We start from the raw sequence: 26,737 nt of genomic DNA on the forward strand, positions 1-26,737 counted from the left end.
GAAAGACCCTTGTAGCCTTCTTCAAAACAGGTAATTGGGTAGGCACATAAAGAAGCACCCTTCATAGATCAATTAGCTTGAATAGAATTTAGTCATCAAGGTACAATGTCATATTAACTGTGCAAAAAGACCATGAAATGTTGCAGAAGTTCATTCAGGATAGCTCAAAGACATGTGCCAGTACAACACAACTCAGCTTTGCATACAAAACTAAAAAGGATTCCTACGATGAGCACACTCCACAACTCTTTCGACAAAAGCCATCTGAATTCTCAGAGCCCACCATATAAACAGGGTTTTTTTCACACTCACCTACCGCAGCCCATTTAGGGCAGTGCTCATCCTCATCCACACATTCCCCTTCTGCTCCACGCTTCGAAGGTTTATCAAAAGACCTCACATGGATCCACTTGGTTGCAGACCACTTCTCACCCGCAATAACAGGGCAACTTCCATGTAAGCTGCTTGGGTCTGTGGTTGCATCAGGATGCAGACTGAAGAACAGCAAGGCATCACCTTTCTTGGGGTTCACTGCAAGTACAGCAAATGTGAGCCATAACAGACTCTGAAAATGAAATACAGGGAGACCTTAAATCACAAAAAACTTGGGCGACAATGAAATGAAGAGTATAATAAAAGAAATGATATTAGACATGATATGCAACACTGTTCAAATATCTAAGCCAGAAGGTTAAAAAGCCATTGCTGATACACAGGTTAAGAAAATCAAAGGGAGATTCCTCTAGACAAGCACCCCACTTTTTGTACAGCACTTGTAAATTATGCATCAGGGGTCTCCACTCAACAGAAATGGGCATTATCTGAGATATCTACAATGTCAAAAATGGGGATGACAAACCGACATTGAACGTCAAGACTTTGATGTGTTTTATTAAATGGATATCTATTTCTGCAGAAAAAGAACCCTAGGAAGCTCTTCAAGCAAGAGGACAAGCATTCATCTAATCAGAATGATTTTTCTGTATGGACAATCTAGAGCAAGGGCTACAACTTGCAGTGCATCCTGCACCACTGAATATGGCCAAAGCTTATATATCCATCAATGGTCTTGGAAACCCAGGCCTGGGATCTGAGGTCTACTGACCACTTTGCACGATCAAGAGACATATAACCTATCTTTCCAGTGTTTTAGAATTCCTTTCATCATTTTTCTATCCCCTTTCCTTCCACGACACTTCAGATTCTCATATTTCTTTTTATCCCATTTCTTTTCCCAGTAATGCCCAAAACTACTTGAGATTTTCATATGTTTAGCCCATTAAATGTAACAGTTTCTCCTCTGTTCTTACCTTCTGATATTTTTAATGGAATTTGAACAGATGGATCTAAAATGATTCTCACAAAAGTAAGAAAACAAAATCTTGGGTTGTGAGACAACATTATGATTCTTATACCTGCATAACCCTTTTTAGCACAATCAGACCAGCTATCATCCTTTGGTTGAGAAAATCTTCCCTGTAGAAGACAAGTTATGTTAAATGACATGAGATAGGAGAGGAGACTGCAGACGAGTCCTAATATCATTAGAAATCATTTACCTCTGAATTGGGAAAAACTGTTTCCCCACCCTCCTCCACAGTAGCTAAATACATCAGTACAGTGGCAATTCGATGACCACCAAGTAGTTGATTAACCTTGTCATGAAAATAATCAAAATGCGGCTCATACTTTTCACCATTCTCATAGTGCAGTATTTGAATGGACTCGCCATTTTCTGATTAGAAGATCAAGTTCAAAAAAGAAGGAATAAGATGTTGTTTTATATCCTTTATGATTTTAACAAATCAATTATAGAAATCAAAGGAGCTTACCTACTGGGAGAAAGGTCCAAGCAGCAATCCTTGCCTCGATATCGGCAACTATTTCATCCTTCACAAGGAGAACAATGAGACTGAATAAATCTTCCAAGTCCAAGAATTATCAGATAAATCCATCATAAGATCGTTCCATTACATTCATCATACAATGATGCTCATATATCGGCTTCACAGAAGCCTTTTGCATGCATGAGAATTTTCAAAATCAATAAGTGGATCTAGTGCTTTGAACTGAGTTATTGACAGCAAAAAAAGCCATTTTAGTTTTCACTAACTATTTATAACAGACTTTTATCCAATTCAGGCATAAAAATAAAAGTCGGTTTTGCAATTTCGGCAGGAACACCCATTCTGTAGACAATCAATGTGCTGCAGAGGAAGTCTGAAAGGAAAAGCCTCTTGTGGAGAGTTTCATAAACTATTTTCTATAGAAAAGGAAAAGGTTCCAACCGGCATTCGATTCAAATGTGTGAATACCATACTACCTAGTAAGTGAAGCATGGCCGTTTTCTTCTTCCATCACCAAATTTTTTAGGGAACACTTCCATTTGTGAGAGGGTTTTGGTAACTATTTAAAATGGAATCACAAACTATGGCCACACCCAATAAGATTTGCTGTAACTTTTACATGTTTGTCAATCTCAATTGCTAGATGATTAATATCACGCTGATTAAATAGAATTCAAAAACCATCATCACCAAAGAATCAAACATATAGGAGAGATTACCAACCTGGGCCTTTAGAAGGAACATGCCAGAGCTTGTTCGAACCTCACTCATTATACTCTTACCCGATTCGTTGTCAGCTACCATTGACTTCTCCAATTTATCCTTAGCCTATTTCCCAAAAAATTAATCAAACAAAAAGCCAAAATACAAAATAAAATAGGTTCTCAATCAGAACAGTTATCCCCTAGCCCGTTGCTTGGTTGCTAAGAAAACCGAGGAAAAGAAGGAAACAGACTTTATGTTGTTTCAGATTCAGAGACGGACAACCCCATCTCACGTAAGCCCTCCAATTCTATCAATTTCAACCAACAGCAAGCCTTTTTGTTTTCTAGTGCCGCAAATAATGAAAATAATTCTGCTTTCTTTCCTCTTCGATATTTCCCACCAACCGAACCAATCATCAAGCTCTAATAATAAAATTTTAAAAAGAAAAAACATAAACAAAAAGAAATAGAAAATATAAAATCTTCCCGGACCAGTGTAATGAGATGATCACACTCTTCTTCTGATAAAAATCCCTTGTACAAGAAAGCCCTGTAAAGTCCCAAAACACCACCAAACCAACACAATCAACAAACCCAAATCAATGCAGACTCCAATTCAGTTCAAAGAGAGAATAAAAAGAAAAACCTGGGACGCCAAGAGAGTTGGGTCACTCGAGTAGGATCAAACCCAGAAGCAAAACCACGTGGCTTCAACCCAAGTACCGATCCACCCCTGAAAATTCAACGAATACAAACATGATCCCTGTTCTTCCAATAGGAAAACAAGTCTTAATGTAGAAGCAAGAGAGACAAACGTTTTCTTTTCTCCAACCCATCTTGGAAATTGCAGAGAAGAATGAGGAAAAAAGAGAAGAAAAACCAGCAAAAATGAGAGAAACTCCTGAAAATTCATTGAGAATCGAGAGGCGTGTAATGCAAAAGTATAGATAGAAACAGGGCTTCAAACTGGGGTTCTATTAAAATGATGGGAAGAAGAAGAAAATCTGCGATTCTGTGGGAGGTTTGGATGTTTTATTATAAGGATTCAAAGCAGCTGCAGAACTCAGAGTCCTTTTTTCACATTTATGACTTTTTAATGGGCGCCCACTGAGTTTGGCCTGGAAAAAAGGAAAATATTATATCATTTATTAAATAAAGTATTATATACTAAAAATATTTTTATAAGTTATGAAAATAATATAATAAAATAAAATATATATTTTTAATTTGGCAAAGACTGAAAGGTATGATTTTTTTTTTTTTAGTGCAAAGTCAAATCAAATTTGAAGAGCCTTCTGTTGAAGAGTCAAAAGGGGAGGTTGACATAAGACTTGGACAAAATATACGCTTGTGTGGAAAACTCTAAATTCCAGGATTATTTTTTGAAATATAATTGTTTAAAATTATTTTTAAATTTATTATTTTTTTAGACATTGAATAAAAATGTATTTTTTAAAGAGACGATTCCAATTTAAAGTTTAAAATTATATTTTCAAAAAATAATTTGAATTATATAAATTTTAAAATATATTTTTTAATTTTCATTTTAAAAAATACTTTATTATTTCAAAATCCCCCTAAATCTGCTTAAACACATGCTGAAGTGTATGTATATATATATATTAACCCAATTTTTGGTGCAGCTCTTGATATGGACCGATCTATGGGCCTGGTTAAAGGAAGACTTTCCCGGGCCCAAGACACGCCATAGGCCCACTTTCTCTCCTCTCAATCCTCCACTATATGATTTCATCGGCACAATTCCAAAAAAATTAACTAATAAAATTTTCCAACCCCGAAAATTCTACCGCTTGTTTGTTGATATTTTTTAAAACTTGTTTTTAAATTAAAACAATATATAATTTTTTAATGTTTTATAAACAAGCTTGATGGGATATATTATTTTTTGAAAAAAAAAAATCTATGCAATATTTTCTATTTTTTGTAATATTTTTTTCTAATAAAAAAAATGTTAAGATTATTTTTATAATGATTTACACCAAATCGTATAAATATTGTATGAATATTGTTTACTTAAAGTCCAAATGATATTCACAACTTTAAAATCGTATAAATATTGTATGAATATATAAACACAATGTTCTCGCTGTATTCTATAAGATTGCGAAGCCAATTAGACAAATGACTCATATAATTCATGCAAATACAAACATTCTAAACAAATCTTACATCAAGGTTAAGAATTGACTTTGATATTATTTGTAATGATATGTATCAAATCGTATAAATATTGTCTATTTTGAATCCAATAGGTTTCACGGTTTTAAAATGTGTTTATAGAATTAAGAGGGACCCATATTTAAATAGTGTTAAGAACTTGCGTCCTATAATTAAGAGAGATTTATACTTAAATAGTATAAAAAACTTTCTCCTTAATTTAATGTGAGATATCATAATTTTTATAAATAAAAAAATTGGTTAGTTGTTTCATAAGAGGATATTAAAATTTTCAAATCTTAAATAAAAACAATTATAGTTTTTATCTTTCTACCTCCAAAGGTATCCAAATTCACCGACAATTTTTTACTTGATTAAATTACCATATTAGGTAGAGAAATTAAAAATAAATATGTTTAAAAACCAAATAAAATAAAATAAAATTAGACAACGTCAAGCTCATTGGGTTGGTGGAAATGCAAACATCAAAACATACCAATAGAAATTGAAAATTGTTCTTTTTTGAAAAAAATTCTGATGTAAAGGACCAGAAAAAAAGAAAAAGAAAAAAGGGGACAAACAGAAAAGGTCAAAATTGCAATCCAATCAATTTGTCTTGTTATTTCCTTAGTTTGGATTTTTATGGAAGAAGATTGGTTTGATTTAGGTTTCTGACTTTTGAGATCTTGAAGCCCCCCAGGGGCTGCGTCCAGGAACTTCCCCCCACAAACTGGCCTATTTCTATCTGTCCACATTTTGATTAATTGGAATACCAAACATTCCAGAAACTGACAAATTTGATAAACCAATGAAATTTTGAAGGGCCCATTTTTTTTTTTTGACTATTGCTCCCTTGGCCTTTTTTCAAGTCTTTTTATTTTATTTTAAGTCTGTGGGTAAGATAATTCAGGTTTTTTGTGGTAGTAGAATATTTAAAATTATGTGGGTATAATGTATTGTTTTTTCTTTTATTTTGTTTTTTTACATCTAGGAACGGATACCCGAAAAAATTCGTTCTATTACCGTTCCTAATTTTGAGTAAAACTCATCTCATTATCATTTCTAATTTTGAATCAAACATTTGGGTAAGTCTAAAACCATGGGTGTAATTAATTAAAAATCAAAAGATTGTTAAAATTCAACCAAATTCATCAATGGGTTTAATTTTTATTTTTGACCCACCAAAAGGCCTAGGACTTGTGGAAATTGACTTGGTTGGTGTGAGTTTTGATTTCTTTGTTTTGGACCTAATAGAATCAAACCAAACCAAACCCAACTCATACTCCAATAACTACAACCCTACGCCACAACCAACAAAATAAATCAAATTCATTAAAATAAAACAAAAGATTATTACCTAAATTATAGGATATTTTGAAATCAACCATCTTAATTATAAGGATGAGTTACACTTTCTATATTTTTTTAATAAAAAATTCAATTCATAATTAATCATTCAATTAACATGTCACAATTCAAAGAAAGAATGTCCCAACTTATTTAAAACTCTCCTTAAAAGAAGCTTAAGAAGTTTATAACCAATCTTTCACGTAATAATAAAAACACAACATCTCAAAAGGAAAATCAAGAAAATAAATTAACTATTTATATGTTAAGTAATCAAATATATAAAAGATAATCAATCTTCGATATTTTATTATTTTGTTTAATATTAAAATAATAGATATATTTTGGTTAAAATGAAATGGTATTATTGTTCAAGTGTGTGGGGGTCAAATGTTCTATTTTTTATTTTTATTTTTTTAAAGAATATTCAAGATTTGTCATTGTAAAATTGTAAAATTAGTTTATAGAATGTTTCATTTAGATTTAGGCATGATTGAGTGATCGGTAAACCCTATTTAAAAGTATTAAATGATTTATGCAATTATTATTTTGTCACAAAATTATTAAAAAGGATATTATTAATGTGCTAGACTAATTAGTTTAAATTTGTAATTTTATTCCAAATATTTTGAGTTTTAATTTTACATACTTCTTACATTGACCTTGAAAACTCAAGATCACAACAAATTCATTCATAAGTATACTTGTTTTGGTGAAAGTATAATAATATAAATGAGATGCATAACAAATATATAAACTTATTGGATAATAAATTAGATTTAAAAAGGAAATCATATAAAGGAACACTTAACAACCCAAATGTCTTTTAAAAGTGCTCAAACCCTTCTAGCGCTACTTGAACACATTTTAAAAGTATTTAGAACTTGATAGCGATTTTAGAAAAATACTTTTAATTTTTTTAATATTTGAAAACTTTTATCATCCAAGTGTAAGATGTTGAAATATGAACGCACATGTAACATAGTTCGTGATTAAGTTATTCGTATTCACATATTTGTTTTGTATCGGTTTTCTAAAGTATAGGCCACCTTATGTGTAGAGCCCAATGCCATTACGGGTCTTAGATGAATGATTTAAGACACGTAAGGCCCAATTGTACAAAGGGTATTGTCCATAAGGCATAGAGGGTATATAAGGCTAAGTGTCTATTCCCTTTTGAATATATTGGAATAGAATAGAAGACGCTCGCATTGCCAAAGAGAATATAGTGACGGTGGTTTCCTCTACACCCTTAGAAGATGTGTAGATTCATACCTTGTTCATTATCGGCAAGCAATGGATTCAGGTATGTTCCAAAGTGGACTGGAAAACATGTATTTTTAATGCTTGATATATATATATATATATATTTTTTTTTTTTTGGTGATAATGGAGAATAAACATCCGACAATTGGTATCGGAGCCTTGTTGCGGTTCCCATTTTCACCAAAACATTTTTTAAAAACACAAACAAAAGATCCAGAGCAAGAGGGAGGGCTGGGAACACCGCTTCAGGCGAGCGAGAAGCTGTTATGGCGTCGTTTCCAGACGGTGGTGCGGTGGCAGACGCCATTTCAGGCGTTCAAAAGGCGCCATTTCGGCGTCGTTTCAGGCGTTCAAAAGACGCCGTTTAGGCGCTGTTGCAGGTATTCCAGATTGGTGGCGTCCTTGACCCACCAAAAGGCCTAGGACTTGTGGAAATTGACTTGGTTGGTGTGAGTTTTGATTTCTTTGTTTTGGAGCTAATAGAATCAAACCAAACCAAACCCACTCCAATAACTACAACCCTACGCCACAACCAACAAAATAAATCAAATTCATTAAAATAAAACAAAAGATCATTACCTAAATTATAGGATATTTTGAAAGAATGTCCCGACTTATTTAAAATTCTCGTTAAAGAAGCTTAAGAAGTTTATAACCAATCTTTCACGTAATAATAACATCACAAAAGGAAAATCAAGAAAATAAATTAACTATTTATATGTTAAGAATCAAATCTATAAAAGATACATCAATCTTCGATATTTTATTATTTTGTATAATATTAAAATAATAAATATATTTTGGTGAAAATGAAATGGTATTATTGTTCAAGTGTGTGTGGGTCAACTGCTTTTTTTTTTTTTTTTTAAGAATTAATATTCAAGATTTGTCATTAAAATTGAAAAATTAGTTTATAGAATGTTGAGTTTAGATTTGAGCATGACTAGTGATCTATAAACCTTATTTAAAAGTATTAAATGATTTATACAATCATTATTTTGTCACAAAATTATTAAAAAGGATATTGTTAATGTGTTAGACTAATTAGTTTAAATTTGTAATTTTATTCCAAGTATTTTGAGTTTTAATTTTACATACTTCTTACATTGACCTTGAAAACTCAAGATCGATCACAACAAATTCATTCATAAGTATACTTGTATTGTTGAAAGTATAATAATATAAATGAGATACATAACAAATGTATAAACTTATTGGACGATAAATTAGATTTAAAAAGGAAATCATATAAAGGAACACTTAACTACCAAAATGCCCTTTTAAAAGCGCTCAAACTAGAAAATCATATAAAGAAACACTTAACTACCCAAATGACCTTTTAAAAGCGCTCAAACTCTTTTGGCGCTACTTGAGCTCATTTTAAAGTATTCATAGTCTATTTGATAACGATTTTAGAAAAAACTTTTAACTTTTTTAATATTTGAAAACTTTTATCATTTAAATGTAAAAAAGCAGAACCATTTTCTAAAAAAAAAAATGCTTAACACACTCTTAAGTGATCTTCTATTTTTTTTTTTCAAGCATTTAAAGAATTTTTTTCTTCTCCATAGATTCCAAACTAAAACATTCACCTATCCCTATCCATTAGAGTTTGTATCCCATAGACATGTTTAGTGGTGTGTTATTGAATAACGCCCCTCTACCCTAGAGTATATTATCATTATTTCTACGTAATTCTAATATTGTCGAAACACAAATATAGTTGGAGTTTACTCTTGGTGCTTGATTGTATCCCGTTACTTGTTAAAGTATTCCTTCTAAAGGTGCTTCATCATGAACATAAAAATAAGTTTCGATGAGGGTTATATATATATATATATATATATATATATATATACACATATATGAGTGCGACCTAATTTATGTACTAATAAGTATAAGTTTCGATTAATATTAGTTTTCCACATACATCCGTGTCTTCAATGTGAGATTGATTATTCTTTATTTTATTAATTAAATACATTTAATAAGAGAACAAATAGAAATTTAAAATTAGAAATTTGAATTTCAACTACAAAGAAAGACAGTCTATTCAACCCTTGAGGCCAGGGAGTTCCACGAACCAAGACCTCAAACTTTCATGTCATGCTGAATCATTTTGATTTTACACCTTAATTCACTTTTCATTTGTAAAAACAAATGGAGCGGCTAGCCATGGATGCCCTGACCATTTTTTGTTCTCTAGCTTTAAAGAGAACAAACTACAATCGGTTACGCCCACAAAATTAAGGCAAACAATGCATGATATGAGAAAAAAGATCAAGCAAAGCTCACATGAAAAAAGAAAAAACATCTGATTTCTAGCAGCCCATGACTTTATTAGCATCAACCTTGGGCTTTTCCACTACAGTTCCATCGTTCCCGGCCAGTGCCCGATACTTATCCTTCCTAGTGAAGTTGGTGCACTCATATGATAGACTTGCGGCAATCATCCTCTGTATGTAGTTCGCGACGTCGTGGCTCGATTTTCCAGCACCACAAGTGAGCTCATGTGGAAGCTTATGCAAGAAGTTTACCTCATAGGCAGGGCTAGGGTTCATGAAGTAGTAAAAGGGGTCCATCCCCTTCCAACCTCTAGCTGTTGTCCCATGAAACATGCTCATGCGGTTTGCCATAGCCACCGGCACCAGCTCGTCGGTTAGCTCAGAAAACAAGGCAGAAAATCTTAGCAGAAATGGCTCCCTGCAAGTGGTTCCTTCGGGGCATATGGCTAGGTCACCTGCCTCTAAGAGCTTCTTTATCATTGCTGCGTCGGTGGCTCGATCGCGACTGAGCCGGACTGTCTTGATGGGGGAGATGAACTCGGAGAGACGAGAAAGGGAGTACGTGACTGCAGGGATAGGGCGGCCTAATGCAGCGGAGAGGAAGATAGGGTCGAGGAGGGTTCTGTGAGAGCAAATGAAGAGGACGCCAGATTGGCCTATTGATTTTTTGGCTGGTGGAGGGGGGTTGCCCTTGATATAAACTCTGACACCGAGTGCCCAAAAGGCGTAGTAGACAAGCGGCATTGGAAGGAGCGCACCAGCAGCGATGCGCAAGCAGGCCAAGAGGAAGCCTACTGGGATCCAGAGGATGGTGAGAAGCGCCATGAAAGGGGTTGGTTTTTGGACGAGGCGGCCGTCGTGGAATACAATGGGCTTTGGCAATTTGTCATGGCTAACAGCCTCCACCTCAGGCTTCGCTGGAACTATGTAACTCTCCTGCATGAAATCAGCATATTCCATGAGAATTTCATATATTATGACCCTCAATATTGAGATGCTCTCTATCTTCCTAAGAAGATACTATAGTGGCCGGATATATGGAGGGAATGAGATGTACCCTACTGACATGCCCAACAGCTAAGCCTAAGTTTTATTTGAGTTTGGACTAAGATTAAATGGGTCAAATCTTTTGAGCCCAGTCTTTGAGTTTGGGTCACAATTGGTCTTCTAGTCTGTGGTTCAGGTATGTTTGGCGTAGTTACTATTTTTGGGTTTAGTTAGAAGTTGAAGTAGAAGTATAATGCGTTTAAGCACTTTCCTCCCATAAAGCAGAGGGCCTATTAGTGATAAAAGTAACTAACTTCCCTAAATGCTGTTTGCTTAGCTTTGTGGAATGAGCTTTGATTGGGTTTTGACCTTGAGTCTGAGCTCAGCCTGACTGTAACCCTTGCAAAACCCTTCCAATTGGTGACCATAAAAGGAAAACTGCACAGCATAATTGCTTTATATGAATAAATCCCATCAACTACCAACTCATCACACATGGTCAACCTCCAATGCCAGGTTCTATGCTATAATTATTGGTGACATAACATAGAACAAAACCATGCATAGTCAACCTGACACTACGCAAGAACCATTGGCCATGGCCTTGGAGCTTACTTAATTCTCTCAACAATTAAAATTAGTGATATATAGTGTTGGGTAGCCGACAAACCTTGCAGAGACTCATAAATGGATAATCCGTCTCCCGATCACCGAGTCCAATCTCCGGTAGAGACGTCTCGCTGAAGGCATTTCGGAGGGCCTCTGCCTTGCTCTTCCCAACAAGAACCCCACCACCACGGACAAGCCCAGTAGCTCTCCCTTTATACGTGTCCACCTCCGTCCCCAACACCATGTCTGCACCCAAAAAATCCTTCAAGAAGGCCTCCACCATAATCCTCGGATTCGCGGTGAGCACACACCTCTTCCCACACGACGAGAACACCCTCCACGCCTCCGGGTGCAGGTCGCTCGCGTAAAACTTGGGCAAAACTGCCTGCGCCACCGACTCGATATCCGAAACCTTCATCCCCACAAAGGTCGCGAATATGAGCACCTGAATGCCAGCTGGCTCCGATATGAAGTAGTAGAGAACTCCAGCCAATGGAGAACATAGCAACAACAGAAGAAGCCTAAAAATCCCACCAACCTCGAAGGCAACAAGTGCAAAGTAGGGGAATGAACTGCGCCCTCTGAGCAGAGTTCCGTCCATGTCCGCCACAACCGTCTCCTTTTCCCGGCCGATGGAGGTGCATTGATCGATGGTTAGGGAGGTGGGAGGAGAGTGGAGGTTTGATTTGGTCATTTGGCTCTTCGTTGGCTACAAAATGGAGTATTGTGTTGAAGAAGGGTTGGAGTGGGTTTTTTGGTGGTTTATACGGTTATATAGAGAAGAGTTAACGTGGGGACAATGTTTAGGTTTATGAGAACAATGGTGGCGCCGAGATTTCCTAAAAAGTGTAGATGAAAAATTCTCGTAATGATCGACATAATTTAGTTTAGTCCAGTCTTTGAAGCTTCAAAAAAGTGAAACTCCATGGAGGATGTGCCACATTCGCCCTCGCGGCCTCGCCCAACGCGCCTAAACGCTCAAGCATAGAAACCATTGGCAAAGCTTTTGTACATTGATTTTGGATCCTTGAATTTTGGAACTCTACGAGCTTCATCAAAGCTATTCATCAATATAATAATAATAATACAAGTCTAGTAAATACTATTCAATAATACAATTTCAATTTAACATAATTGATATTTTAACTAATAATTATTAAATCACAAGATAGAAATTCTCGTGGGAATTTACTTGATTTGGATGGTTACCTCGATCAAGTTGCTATCTATTAATAGTCAATCACCTATTTTTTTAATTATAACGATTCAAATTTTCTTTGATCGATATATTTTATAATAATTTTTTTTTATCTGTTTTATATGATACAATTTGAAATATGGGTTAGTCACGGGTATTTAACTTTACAATATGATCATTTCAAATAAGAAAAAAAAATTATAAATAGGATTAATCATATGATAATGTGGCCCACTTTTTTCAATTAGGAAGTTGAGGATGTAACACGCACTAGGTGCAAGTGAAGATGGAAATCCTCTAGCATCTTGGTATCACCGTCCATTTTATATTGTTTCCTTTGATTTTCGGAATTTATTGTCCACACTTGAATCTTGTCACACTCACTGGTCTAACGTTGTTCTCACTCATGGCCTACATTTTCTTTTATATATATGCATGTTTTGGCCCCTTGACACCTTTATTTTTCAACAATGACGACTCAATGAAGAAGCATACATCTGAGAATTTTAAGAGCACAACCAAGGGTATGCCAACACGTGGCAATCACCCATGTGCTCTACATAAAATATGTGAACTAATTGGACTGACCAAATTAAACAAATTTTGTTGGTGGCCTTTTCTTCTTCAATCAATGGAATTAATAGTAAGATATCCCAATTTTCTGTAAGGGTGTTTCTTTTTTTAAAAAAAATATATACAACTTTTTATAAAACTTAAAACCCCGTAAACTAACTTAATAACTTAAAATGACTTAATAACTTAATTTAAGTCATTAAATAATAATTAAATATGTTTGATAAAATAATTTAATAATATAACTTTAAATTAAAAATAATTTTAAATAATAAGTAAAAATAATTATATTATTTTTAAGTTTACATTTTTATTTTACGTTTTTATCATTTTTTGTCATAATTATCCTTACGATTTTTTTGACTACTTTACTATCTTTATTATTATTTGACCTTCTTTACTCTAATTACAATTTATAAGGATAGATATGTCAATTTGATGATTTAGAGTAAATTTTAAGTTAATTTTATTAAATAACCTTAATCTTTAAAATAAAAATTAAATAATAAGTTTTACCAAACACTAAATAAATAAATAACATTTAAATACAATTTTTTAAGGTTTCATGCTAACTTATTAAGTTTTTATGTTAAAAAAAATTACGTGGATAAAATTTACTTTACTCTTGATTTGAAATTAAATTTTAAAGAAAAAGAATTCAAATAATAGAATTTTAAATGAAAGAATTGATTTTTAATTAATTATCTCATTTTGTATAAAAGGGAAAAGTTAAAATTTTCAGTTTTGTAAAAGAAATAAAAAAGAACTCATTTATTTTAATAATTCCAGGAAAAAAAGGAAAGAAAATGGCGTGAACAATAGCAGAAAAAAAAGGAAAAAAAAAAAGTTAAAATTAATAAGTCATTTTTATACCTAAAAATTAAATAATTTTAAAATGCATAAATTTCTAATAAATTTTATTTATATTTAAAATTTTTTATTCATATTTTTCATAATAAACAAAATATACCTTCCTTTAAGACCTTTTTAAATCTATTTTTACCTAAAAAGTAACTTGACAAAAATGTGTTTTTAATAAAAAGAAAATTTCTTAATATCCATTTGAAATAAATTGAAAATGAAAATTGAAATGGATGGTATCATAAAATAAATAGAAGAAAGAGTTAAAAAAAAAAAAAACATGTACACAATTAGAAATTATGTTTTTATACCTATTTTAATCAAATTTAAATTCATGAATTCCTACCATTTTTAAATGTAATTGTTTTTTTTTTCTTTTCTTTTCTTACCTTTAAAATGATTTGACATTTTTTTTTCTTATTTTTAAAAAGAATTCTCCCCATCTTAAACATTGGATTCAATTTTATTTTTTTTCTTTTTCCATCCAAATCCCTCCATTCCAAATATGGTATAAGAATTTGGAGGATGAATTTAGCATAAAAATGATAGTCCATCAAACATATTAAGAATAAGATCTCTTCAATATGATTAGATTATTGGCTATATAATAAATGAATTTGAATATGGGGGTGTTCACTAATACATCATAGCCATATATTTTGTTAGGAAATGATAGAAAACATATGAGATTCTCATATTCCCAAAGACTCGAAGAAATTATTTTATCGCTTGAAAAGAGAAATATTGATGGGTTCAAAACAGACCATATGGCCCGGGATATTTGAATTTTCTGAAAAAACAAAAATAAAAAAACAAAATTGAAGCAAAAGAAATGGTGATGGTACTGCAGAATGTATGCAAGAGAAGAGAAGGAGCAAGCATCATTATCAATCTTGTGCAATCAGCATCAATCCTCTATTCGACAAATAGTATCCAAGAAAGACTGATAAATCAATCTCAAAGAAAAGCCTGTGGTGGTCTACAGAAGAATAAAGCAGCCCTTCAACAATTCAAGGAAGCAGAATCCAAACAAAGGTAGAAGCAACCATGAGAAATAAAGGTCACTGTGACAGAGACACCACAATTCCTTGTTGCCAGAGGAATTCAGTGGCCTACAATACCTAAAGCTTTTCTCTGATTTGTCCATTTCATATATGTATTTTTTTCTTTCCTCTTTATCCAATTGAACATCTGGAGGCGAAGTTTGAGGGCCAATATGGGTTCAGGACAAACAGTGGTCACATAGAAAGGAGTATGGTGAAAAGGAGGGGGAGACCCACCATTGGAGGACCATCATTACCTTAAGAAACTCCAAGGCTGAGGACCCGTGACAGCTGCAGCATGAAAAACAAGTTGCAATGAAAGTTGATTTTGCTTTCTTCTTGGCCCTTTTCTTTTTGAAGTATTCCAAAAAGAAAAAAGGGTTTTTCATCTAATTTGAGGTCATGGGCTATATGCTATGCCCCTGAAAAAGCAACCTGAGGGAATTGCAAAAATCTAACAGACCCCACAAGTTGATGGTAGAAAAAGGAAGAATCTTCTAAAAGGAAACAAGATTTCATTGAGGAAATGAATACACACTAACAATGAAAACTTCAATGACTTCAAGAGCAACTGCTACTATTGTTCCACCAAAATTCATTAGAAAAATTCAAAATCTAAGTAAGGACCTGATGATCTATCTGAGTCCGTAGCTCCCTTGTCATTTAGACGCATGGATGAGGATGATGTGTGATTAAGACATTCAAGATCAACAGGTTTAGGGATTTGAGGAGGGTGAGTACTGCGAATGAGAGCCCAGTTGACACTTTCAAAGAAGGGATGCTGCTTGATCTCTGTGGCACCTCTTTTGTATCCTAATCTCTTCTGTGGATCCTTTACAAGCAAACCCCGTATCAAGTCCTTGGCAGCAAAACTAATAGAGGATCCTTCAGCAAACTTCAGAGACTGGCCAACAACATTGAACAATGTCTCTCGGTTCCCATTGCCTTTAAATGGTGTCCTCCCATGTAGTAACTCATACAAGAAAATACCAAAAGTCCACCAATCAACAGCACTACCATGACCATCCCCTCTGATTATTTCAGGAGCTAAATATTCATGGGTCCCAACAAATGACATGGAGCGGGCACCAGTTGGTTCTGCAATCAGCATAGGAAGTGAATCTAGATTTGTCAAACTTAATCTTTCACTTCTGGGCTTCCTTGATTTAGCCTTAAACAGCCGAGGCTTAAAGCAAGAGGGCTGCAAGCAAGAGGGCTCTACACAGACTGATAATTTGCATGCTGGATCAATGCAAGATGGCTGGATGCAGTATGAAGATATCCTAAATGATGGGTCACTGCTGGTTTGAACAAGGGTGGGACTCACATAGCATCTCAGCGATAAGTCAAAATCTGAGAGCATGATGTGGCCATCCTCCCTCACCAAAACATTTTCAGGCTTTAAATCTCTATAAACCACCCCCAACATGTGCAGATACTCAAGAGCAAGAAGCACTTCTGAAGCATAAAACCTGCAAGCAAATTAAAACGAAGTTATTGTAAAGCTAAATGTAACTAACATGCTCATATCAAAATTACATTAACAAAGCAAAGGTAGAAACCAACCAACCAAGTCATGCAGACAACTGAACACTCTTTAGTGTTTCCACTACAAAGGCAATTACAATGAGGTGTTAAACTGAGAACATTCAGACACTGCCCTATCCAGTCTTGGAAAAGTTCTATGCTAAGCCAACCAAGGATAACCAAGTCATGCAGAGAACTGAACACTCTTTAGTGTTTTCCACCACAAAGGCAATTACAATGAGGTGTGAAACTGAGAACATTCAAACACTGCCCTATCCAGTCTTGGAAAAGTTCTATGCTAAGCCAACCAAGGATGATCCTTTTGGTGTGATCCATCAAAATTCACATTCAAAGTTCCAAAAATTGGGGGCTGCTTAATTATTTCCCCCCTTTTTGGTTTGATGATAAAGAACATCTAAGTTAAAAAAACTGAAAGAGGGGTTTACGCTGTACCAACAAAACGAGGTGGGTCATCATCATTGGAATCAAAAGTCATAGTTGTTTCCCTACTTTTCCCTGGTTATCAAGGCTTCATTTGGATCTGAGGGTAAAAACCTAGGGAGCCTCAGCTGTAATTCATTATCACTTTCTAATCCTTTTCCCTGATTTATATTTTCAGATTCTCAGCATACTAGAACATATTGAAAAATGCTTTCTAATCTCCATTTTTCTAAACCTTTCTAGCATAGCATCTCCTCTCAGTCCTATTGCATTCTTAATCAACGAAGACCAGTTCAATTTGGGGATGAACCAAGATCAAACACAACAAAGAAGAGCATATTAATCTAAAAAGTTAGGAACAAACCTAGCTGCTTGTTCAGAAAAATGCTTGCCCGGTTGCCTCTGCCTCAGCGTGTGAAGATCCCCACCGCTGCAGAACTCCATCAATAAACAAGAAAACTTCTCCGTTTCGAAATGTGAGTAAAGGGTTGGAAGAAATGGGTGATCCAACAAACCCAATATTTCTCTCTCAGTCTGGGCTCTCATCAACTTCTTCCTCTCTTCTAGCATCCCTTTGTCCATCACCTTCATGGCAAACAAACAGCTCATTCCTCTCAGCTCAGCCAAATACACACTCCCAATATCCCCACATCCCAGCTTCTTCAAAAGCCTAAAGTGGCACAAACCCATGTCCCCATCTTTAGCCTTGATGCACTGTATCGCATCCCATCGGATGTCGTTGCCTCTATGGGGCTTCGACGCGCAGAAACTTCTGAAATTGGTCTCATTGGTGTCAGAACTGTTAGAATAACTCGCGGAACTCAAACTACTCTTCTCGCTTTCAACACAATCCACACTTTCCCCATTTTCGGTTGCTTCAGCCGCATCCCCGTTGCTAATCTCAGTAGTTTCCACATCTTTCTTCGCATCGTCCTCCGCATTGCTAATCTCTACATTCTTAGTCGTTTCATCCACACCATTGTTAATCTCAGCACTCTCCAGATTTTCGGTTGCCTCATCAACAACATTGCTAATCGCATTATTATCAGAGTTAGTAACAGTACTGCTACTGACGCTGTCATCATCGCCAGTGGCCTGATTACCCATCGTTGAAGGAGTGCAGCGCAGGTGTTTGAAGAAAGTTTTGAATGAAGATTTTTTAAGTAAATAAATGGGTGGTCAAGGGTGGTGGGTGGCGACGCCGAGGCGGTCAAAGAGAGCGAGAGAGATGCGGGCGCGAAGAGGACTGAACATGGGGGCTCAAAAGAAGGTGAAAACGGTATTCAAATTTGAAATGTGAGGGTGAGAGAACCAATGCCCTGGGCGGGGGCTAGGGTATGACTCATTTCTTACACTGTCCTAGAAATCTAACAGCTTATAGACAAAAGAAAAACAAAAACCACAGAGGGGAATTTAGAAATGAGAAAATTTGTATAGAGAGAAAGTGTTTGTTGGGAGTTACGAGGAGCCAAAAGGACAAAAGCCTTTCAGATTTTCCAACCAAAGCCCCACCCAATTACCCAATACCGTTACTCTGGTTCCAAGAGAAGTTCATGGGGCAACCAGGCATGTTCAAACTTGTACAGTGAGTCTATCAAGTATCAACCTTGACCTTTAATCACTAGGAGAATCTTGAGGATTGAATCAGATCCCTTTTGATGGCTAAAATGGTATTAATGGAAAACCACCAGGGAAAGTGCCAGAAAATTAAAATTTTGGAAAGTGAGAAAATGGGAAATTTAGAGTCTTGCATTTTATGTGTTTTCTGTTACCATTTCAGTGCCCATTTATTATGCTTCTCATTTTATTTATGCACCCTGTCGCTTGCAAATGAAGATCTGGCCTTGGAAGATTGCCCATAAATGTGAGATCCACCCATATATGGTTTTTTGGAGAAAAATTGAATGACCCTGTTGGATTCCACCATTTTCTTATGTGGGGTGGTGGATTTTATGTCCTTTTATTTCTCAAGAATCCTCCCTGCTTGAAGATAGTCCTATAGGGTAAAAGTATCAGCCCGGTGGTTGAAGATTGTCCTCCCTTCTTTGGTGATGCTTTGTAGGCAATTTGTCTTTTAAGAAACAAACTATTGACTTTAGAATGATTACAGATTACAAATTAGCACATCTAGCAGTCTTATGATTTAACAAATAGAATTAATTTCTTTGACAATTGTAGGATGCTCTGCTACATGTTTTGGTAATGATGATTAGTGGATTGGTAATTGGATCATTTTAATTGGACTAATTAGAATCTGATAGATGATATAAGTTTAACATTTGGGGTCTACTGTTTTATGTCCATTGCTCAAGGCAATTCAATGTATGATTATTATACAGCATTAAAAAATTGTTTTGGACTGACAATTTCCATTGTCACCTATTGTTTGTTGCTTCTCCTCCAACACAGGATAATGATAGAAGGATAATACATTGCTATGGTTAGCTCTTTCTTGTCTCCAAAGATAAGATTATCAATCTCTAAACTTAGAGTACAATCAAAGGAGAATGTTTGTTCAACTATAAAATACATGTTCTTTACCTCATCTTTCACCAAATTGCATCAGAATGGGGTTGCTGGTTTCTTTTGCTGCTTGGTTTCTTTTCCTCTTATGGCATTTCATGTCTCCTGGTAATTCTGCTGCTTGAAGTTATGTATGCTCTTTCTAAGTTGTGCCCTTTCTTTTTCTTTCTGGGAAGCCAAATGGGAATGCATTATTTAACTTTTGCTTGCTTCTCACAGAAACTGAAATGAATTGGTTTTTATATTATCGTAGAATTTGAAACTAGCTTTTGATGATATATCAGCCCTGCCTATCTGACTGAAAATGATTTCACAGAAAATGCAGCAGCACAACCGGTTTCCTTGTATATAAGCAACAAATGCCCCTTTCCAATATGGCCTGCAACTGCCCCAAACACAGGCCATCCAGTGATAGCGGATGGTGGCTTCAGCCTTCCTTCAGGCCAGACCCGACGCATCTATGCCCCACCAACATGGAGTGGCCGGCTTTGGGCCAGAACTGGCTGCAAATTCAACTCCAATTGGCAACCAGCCTGCCAAACTGGTGACTGTGATGGTCGCTTTGCATGCAATGGAACTATAGGCCTTCCCCCAGCTACACTGGTTCAAATTTCGCTGCAGCCAGACAAGAGCAAGCCAAGCTTTTATGATGTAAGCTTGGTTGATGGCTACAATCTCCCTGTTTCGGTCACAACAAAGCCTAGGGCATCAAAATGTTCCATTGGAGGCTGCTTGACAAATATGAACAGCTTGTGCCCACAAGAGCTTCAAGTCTTGAGCAACAATAGGGAAGTAGTGGCCTGCAAGAGTGCTTGCTTGGCTTTCAATTTGGACATGTTCTGTTGCAGGAATGAGTATGGGACCCCAGAGAAGTGCAAACCAAGCGTCTACTCCAAAATGTTTAAGGGAGCTTGTCCCTCGTACTATAGTTATGCTTTTGATACACCAGCACCATTGGTAAACTGTCCGTCCAAAGAGTATATCATAACCTTCTGTCCGTCCAACTGGGGAGATGAGCATATGGGCATATAGAGTGTAGAGTTTATATCAACTCAAACTTTATCTTGATGTTGGTTTTGTGAAGCTTTAATCATTCTAATAAAGCTGTTGATTGTTGGTTTCTTTGCTATCATCATGGGGTCATATCGTTTGTTTTATGTTCACTATTATTTCGTAAATATTATTTGTTTTGGGTCTTCTAACCTGGCGACATCATGAATCCACTGTCATGTTCTCGTCTATGATGATATGGTTGGTTTAGGACGGTTTATTGTTTAAACCTATTTTCATCCTTTTTCGCCTAAAAAAAAAACTTAAATAGAGTGGAACTATATGAGAATTTCCTTTACTCATCCAAAGAGTAGCTATAAAGAAAATATATAATCAAATAATGCCATAAAAAATAGCAACTTGTGACCATGTGATACCTTATGAGCCACGAGACATGTCTATGATGTGATGATTAGATAATAATATTTCATATTTATTTGAAGATTAAAAATATTTCTTGTGACTATGTTTAATTTCTGAAAAATTTGAGGAAAAATACAAAGAAAAAAAGAGTAAAAGGAAAGATCAAACAAAAGAAAATAAACAATAGATTTAAAATAAAAAAAATTTATATGTTACTTTAAACTTATTTTATTAATTTTAATTTTTTAATATAAATATAAAATAATTTAAAAATACATAAGTTTTTGACTAATTTTAATTATATTTAGTTTTCTTTAATATTTTAAAAATTATTTTTCTTAACATTTTTTTCTTTCGTTACTAATCTCCGGTATCAAATTGGCTTTGAAAAGAAATTGTATTTTAAGGTTATTAAAAATTCCATTGATTTTCATCAACTAAAAAGGAAAAAATTAATAATAATAATAAAAGATGGGCCAATCGGAGCCAATAAGGCCGAAACTTTTAGTTGGGGTGGGCTGTATCTGAGAAAAATGAGGCCCATAGAGTCCATTATGAAGCCCTATTGTAGACTCGCAGTACGACGGCGGCCGTTCGATTTAGGGTTTCTGTGATATATCTGCACCTGGATCTATAAAAGGGGGCTAACCCTAAAATCTGAGCTCAGTCCACTCCTACTCAACATCTCTCTACTTCTTAGTCTCTCTCTCAAATTTTCTCCAGCAATAGATTATTATTTTTTATCTTTGGTTTGTGTCAATTTTACTTCTCTCGGCGAATCGCAATCACTTGATGAGAGAGAAACTGCAACAATACGATGGATACGTCCCATGATTAGTTGTATTTAAGTCTCTGATGATTCTTCTTATCGATTTGTTATATCTTTTTTTTTTATAGAAAATTTGTAGGTTTTTTTTTTTTTTTTTTTGTGAGATATGATGAGTACTTTTTTGGTCCGTGTTTCTGATTTCACCGTGACCGATAAACCTTACCAAACTCTGATCTCTATCAAATCTTAATTTCAAATTGTTTCCTAACTGTTTGATCTTGATTTTATTTTTCTTGCTCACAATACTAGTTTGTTCTCTTTATTCGAAGATCAGATCTTTTGAAATGATTTGACTTCGATAGAGTTGGCTCTGTGATTGCATGCCTGATTGGGCAATATACGCTATTCCGACTCGATTCATGAGCTGAGAATCTCTGAGAAAAGAGTATGAGAGTCCCATCCCAAAATGTAGGCTTTATTTAGGGTTAGGATTTTTTCTCTTCCTTTCTTGAGGTCCAAACATGAGACCCAAACATCAGGCGTGGTTCTTCTGCGATGATGAAGTATGAAAACAATTCACATGTCAGACTTCAGAGATTTTTAAAAATCTATGAGAAGAAAATTCATATTTTCTGAGCAGAAGATAAGGTTATTTTAATTTGCCAACATTTTTCAAGACCAGAAAAATTCGTTTTCAATACCAATTTAAAATGCAAAATAGTTTGCCAATAATATAAAATTGCAAATTATTACATAATTTTTCACTTTGCTTTTTTCCTTTTTAATTTTCTTTTTATTTTATTTTCCTCAATTTTAATGGATGTTTCTGAATTTTTTTTACTGTTTTCTTTTTTGTTTTTTTAGGATATGCATAAGGAAATTGATTTTCTATGTTAATTTAAGTATAAACAATATAAAAAATCAAATATAATTAAATAATTATATATATATATATATATTTAAATTATTTAATTTTTATATAAAAGAGTGAAAGTAAATTAAATAAATTTAAAATAATAATAATATTAAATGATTAATTTTCGATTTTTATTTTTTATTTTTTATTATTATTATTTTTTAACGAAAAGCAATCAAATAAAATAAATGGGCATGAAATTAAATTTAATTGTAAATGGTCAAATTTGTTGTAAAATGAGAATAAATGAAAGACAAGTACAGGAGTAGAGATTAATTTTATATATATATATATATATATATATATATATATATATATATATATATATATATATATATTATTTTGATAATGATATATAAAGAAAGCTTTTTTCTTTTTTGGATGTATGTTTTTTCAGTAAGAGAAGCCTTTTATAGGCTTCAAACTCCCTTTACTCATCTTTAACATGAGTAGATAGAGTTCATAAATGATCATTAATATTATATTGATGCAATTGATACATATATTGTACAACCAAAGATTCGTAAGTGGAAGATATTTGGTTGTTTTTCAAGCATAAATTGTAGAGGAGAGTATTCATGGTAAGTTGTAGGTCAAATACGGACTAAAACTGCAACATGCATAATAGCATGTCCCCATGTGAAAGTAGATAATTTGACTTTCATTAGTAATTGTTGAACTATTAATTGGAGACGTTTGATGAAGGATTCTGTTAAACCATTTTGGATATGAGTATGAGTAACAAGATGCTCAATATTTACCAGCATTATTAAGACATATTGTCTTAATTAGATAATCTAAAAATTGTGCTCGTAATCTGATCATTTGTGAAATGAGTTTAGCAAATGCAACATTCTATGTAGAAATGAAACAAACATGTGACCACCTAGTAGAAACATTTATCAAGATCATAAAATAATGGAATGGTCTACATGGTGGATAGATAGACACACATATGTCCCCATGCATTCTTTCTAAAAAGATTGGTGACTCAAATATGACTTTAGTAAAAGATGGTTTAACTATCAATTTACCTTGTGAGCAGGTAGTACAGAAGTATTCATTGTACAAAAGAATCTTTTGGTTCTTTAGTGGATGCCCATGTGAGTGTTCGATTATTCGACACATCATTGAAGACCCTGGGTGACCTAGCCTGCCATGCCAAAGAATAAAAACTTTTGGGTCGTTGAACTTCTGGCTCACAACAACATACGATTCAATAGATTTTATAGTTGTATGATACAACCTAGATGAGAAAGTTGAGAGTTTTCCATTATAAACTTTTGGCCAGATATAATGGAAGATGTAAAAATATCTACATTATCTTAATTCATAATTTCAATATGATATCCATTTTTGTGGATATCCTTAAAACTAAGCAAATTTCTTTTGGATTTGCTAGAATATAAAGCATAATTTATATCTAATCTAGTTCCATTTGATAATATTATGTTTGCTCTTCCATAACCTTCAACTAAGTTTGTAATACTAGATATGATACTTATATTAGCTTTTATCAATGTCATTTCAAGAAAATATATTTTATCTCAAAGAATTGTGTGCATGGTTGCACAATCTATGAGACATACATCATCCTCATTCATCTTGAGACCAAATAACACGTAAATTTTATATACAACTAATATTAAAAAAATGACATAATGTAAATAACAATATAAAAGAAAATGTAATAATCAAATATAAATATAAACCATAATAATATATTATTTGATATATAAAGTAACATCAATTAATGTTAGCATTCTCATCATTTATTAAATGATCAACTTTTTCACTAGGACCTCCAAAGAAATCAATGTCATAGTAGGTTAGGTCAAATCCATCACCATTGGTATAGTTCATCTGTATTTCTTTTCCTTTTGCTTTTATTGATGATTGGTAAAGATCAACCAAATGTTTGAGCGTACGATAAGTATGTAACCAATGCCCTTTCATACTACATCTATAACAATTATTCTCATGGTTCTTGAGAGGTTTATCTTGTAAACACTTCACATTTTCTTATTTTGTCTCAGTGTTATTCCACTTCTAATGGTGCAATGAATTTTTTTTTTTTTTCAGAATTTGAGGAATTATTACTGAAAAAATAAAAGTTATGCTTAAATAAGAAAAACACACAAGATGGGGGAGAGAGGGGGGGGGCGCTGAATTGGGTTTTTTTAAAATATTTTCAATCACAACAAGTTCAAGCACAATATAAGCAAAATAAAGAGATAAAGTTAGAGAATTCAAATTCGGGTTTTATAGTGGTTCAACATTTCCTTGCTTACGTCCACTCTCCTCAATCTCCTAACCAAGTGAGGGTTCCACTAACCTGAAGCTTCAACCAAGCTTCCAATCTTCTTACACTTGGATTCCGGCTCCAATGGGCTCTTACACAATCTCTTCAAGATTCAAACCTCTTGAAGACTTTAACACTTAGATTTTACAAGAAGGAATCCTTCAACCTAGCTTAAGGATAACTCAAATACAAGACAAAGTTAGGATGATACACAAGAGTGCACTAAAGGATATGCAAGTGATGATTTAATGCACTAAGAAAGAAATGAGAGCTTTTTGATCAAGAATAGATAGGTAGATAATTGATTGCAAGTGTTCTCTTATCAATAAATGAAGTGAAGCTCTCAATTTATAGGTTTTTAAGCTCGGGAGTAAAAAACAGCAAAAGGTAACCTCGACTGGCCAAGCTAGGGGTCGATCGGTTCACTAGCCGTTGGAACATTTAATGCATGACAGGTTACCATTGCCTCGACCGGACCTCGACCAAGAAGAGAATCACCTCGACCGGGAAGAGAATCATCTCGACCGGGAAGAGAAGGCCATTGGGAGAGAGAGAAATTTTTGTGCATCCCTCGACCGGTACCTCAACCGGTTGAGCCGATTGGCCATAGCATCAACCAGTTGAGCCTTTTGGCCCCGAAAACCTATTTTTTTCAATTCCTTTCTTTTCTAACACTTATGCAAGGTCTTTAGGTGAATTATTAAGCCAATTATAAAACATTTTGCCTAAGGTACATTTGTTAAAAACTCGGGTTTTAATGAAATCGAAGTTTTAAAGAATAAACCGAGTTTTCTAAGTTGCATGAAACATGTGAAAATCCTAAGTGCACTCATGCATTCATCTTACATTAGTTTCCTATGATCACAAGTCTTCCAAGCGTCTCGATCTTGTATTCATTTGGTCATTTAATGAATTTTCGAATTTATGCCTGAGATTCTTAACTATTAAACCAATTTGTCACTTAACCATGATTTGTTATCATCAAAACCCGATTAGGAGAACCCTTGGGCTAACAATTACCATAATAACCATGGTATTGGGGATTCCTTCCATGACCACGACCATGTCTTTTTCCACGAGTTTGGGACGGTATTACATTCACTTCAGGGAATGACTCAGATCCAGTTGGGTGAGATTAGTGATTTCTCATCAAAAGCTCATTATTTTGTTTAATAAGAAGAAAACACAATATTAATTCAGAGTATTTTGTAAATCTACACTCTCGATATTGTTGTTCCAAGAGCACATTTGAGGCATGAAACATAATAAAAGTTTTTTCTAACATGTCTTTTTCAGCGATTTTTTCTCCACATAGCTTTAATTAAGAATTGATTTTGAAAAGTGAAAAATTATATTCACTAACAGTTTTAAAATCTTGCAATCTAAAGTGCATCCGATTAAATCAAGTTTTTAGGGGAATCACAATTTTCTAGTGGTCATATCTTTTCTTCAAATTACTCCATAAAGGAAAAAAGTCCTTTATCGTAAGATACTCATTTTTTAAACCTTCATTGAGATGATGACGAAGGAAAATCAATGCTTTTGCATGATCCTGTAAGGATGCTTGATTTCCTTCTTTGATCGTAGCTCCAAGATTCATTGTATCAAGACGCTTTTCAACATCAAAGATCCAAGATAGATAATTCTTTCCTGAAATGTCAAGTGCCACAAATTCAAGTTTTGTGATATTCGCCATTGTCAAATAACTTTAGATATATAACAAAACATTATTATTAGAAACAATTATAAATTGATAGTCTTGGTATAACTTTTGATCAAAATAAAATAATTTGTTTATAACTTTTAACAACATATAACACAAATTAAATGAATTTAACAATAAGAATATAAATATGTAAAATTTTATTTTATATAAACAATTTCAAGTTTAAGATACGAGAATTACCTTCAAAGCAATTCGTGTTGATAACATGTTGTAAAATGAGAA

The 26,737-nt window shown here is 34.1% G+C and overlaps 4 protein-coding genes and 4 non-coding genes across 8 annotated transcripts; 5 read left to right on the top strand and 3 right to left on the bottom strand.

Annotated features, from left to right (window-relative positions):
- Nucleotides 1–64: 64 nt before the first annotated feature.
- LOC117931067 (probable prolyl 4-hydroxylase 6) lies at nt 65–3,611 on the bottom strand. Its single transcript, XM_034851922.1, has 8 exons — nt 3,367–3,611; nt 3,198–3,284; nt 3,044–3,101; nt 2,571–2,675; nt 1,833–1,890; nt 1,560–1,735; nt 1,416–1,476; nt 65–531 (listed from the first exon to the last, which is right to left on the bottom strand). Exons 1-8 carry the CDS (start codon nt 3,462–3,464, stop codon nt 224–226), a joined length of 951 nt encoding a protein of 316 aa, XP_034707813.1. The 5' UTR covers nt 3,465–3,611; the 3' UTR covers nt 65–223.
- Nucleotides 3,612–9,394: 5,783 nt separating this feature from the next.
- LOC117931224 (glycerol-3-phosphate acyltransferase RAM2-like) lies at nt 9,395–11,931 on the bottom strand. Its single transcript, XM_034852148.1, has 2 exons — nt 11,285–11,931; nt 9,395–10,563 (listed from the first exon to the last, which is right to left on the bottom strand). Exons 1-2 carry the CDS (start codon nt 11,915–11,917, stop codon nt 9,664–9,666), a joined length of 1,533 nt encoding a protein of 510 aa, XP_034708039.1. The 5' UTR covers nt 11,918–11,931; the 3' UTR covers nt 9,395–9,663.
- A 3,438-nt stretch (nt 11,932–15,369) lies between these two features.
- Nucleotides 15,370–18,400, bottom strand: LOC117931435 (serine/threonine-protein kinase D6PK). The gene is made up of 2 exons (XM_034852432.1): nt 17,231–18,400; nt 15,370–16,370 (listed from the first exon to the last, which is right to left on the bottom strand). The coding sequence occupies exons 1-2, from the start codon at nt 17,971–17,973 to the stop codon at nt 15,497–15,499; spliced, it is 1,617 nt and encodes a 538-aa protein (XP_034708323.1). The 5' UTR covers nt 17,974–18,400; the 3' UTR covers nt 15,370–15,496.
- A 909-nt stretch (nt 18,401–19,309) lies between these two features.
- Nucleotides 19,310–20,562, top strand: LOC117931436 (thaumatin-like protein). The gene is made up of 2 exons (XM_034852433.1): nt 19,310–19,497; nt 19,706–20,562. Exons 1-2 carry the CDS (start codon nt 19,434–19,436, stop codon nt 20,419–20,421), a joined length of 780 nt encoding a protein of 259 aa, XP_034708324.1. The 5' UTR covers nt 19,310–19,433; the 3' UTR covers nt 20,422–20,562.
- A 1,023-nt stretch (nt 20,563–21,585) lies between these two features.
- LOC117931466 lies at nt 21,586–21,663 on the top strand. The gene has a single exon (XR_004654042.1). It is a non-coding gene; the product is annotated as a small nucleolar RNA Z199 (small nucleolar RNA).
- A 69-nt stretch (nt 21,664–21,732) lies between these two features.
- LOC117931478 lies at nt 21,733–21,808 on the top strand. Its single transcript, XR_004654051.1, has one exon. It is a non-coding gene; the product is annotated as a small nucleolar RNA SNORD18 (small nucleolar RNA).
- Nucleotides 21,809–21,937: 129 nt separating this feature from the next.
- On the top strand, nt 21,938–22,027 carry LOC117931467. The gene has a single exon (XR_004654043.1). It is a non-coding gene; the product is annotated as a small nucleolar RNA U54 (small nucleolar RNA).
- Nucleotides 22,028–22,118: 91 nt separating this feature from the next.
- LOC117931469 lies at nt 22,119–22,214 on the top strand. The gene has a single exon (XR_004654044.1). It is a non-coding gene; the product is annotated as a small nucleolar RNA R64/Z200 family (small nucleolar RNA).
- Nucleotides 22,215–26,737: the final 4,523 nt, after the last annotated feature.

The sequence above is a fragment of the Vitis riparia genome, chromosome 14 (assembly GCF_004353265.1).
Source record: "Vitis riparia cultivar Riparia Gloire de Montpellier isolate 1030 chromosome 14, EGFV_Vit.rip_1.0, whole genome shotgun sequence".
Lineage (NCBI taxonomy): Eukaryota > Viridiplantae > Streptophyta > Magnoliopsida > Vitales > Vitaceae > Vitis > Vitis riparia.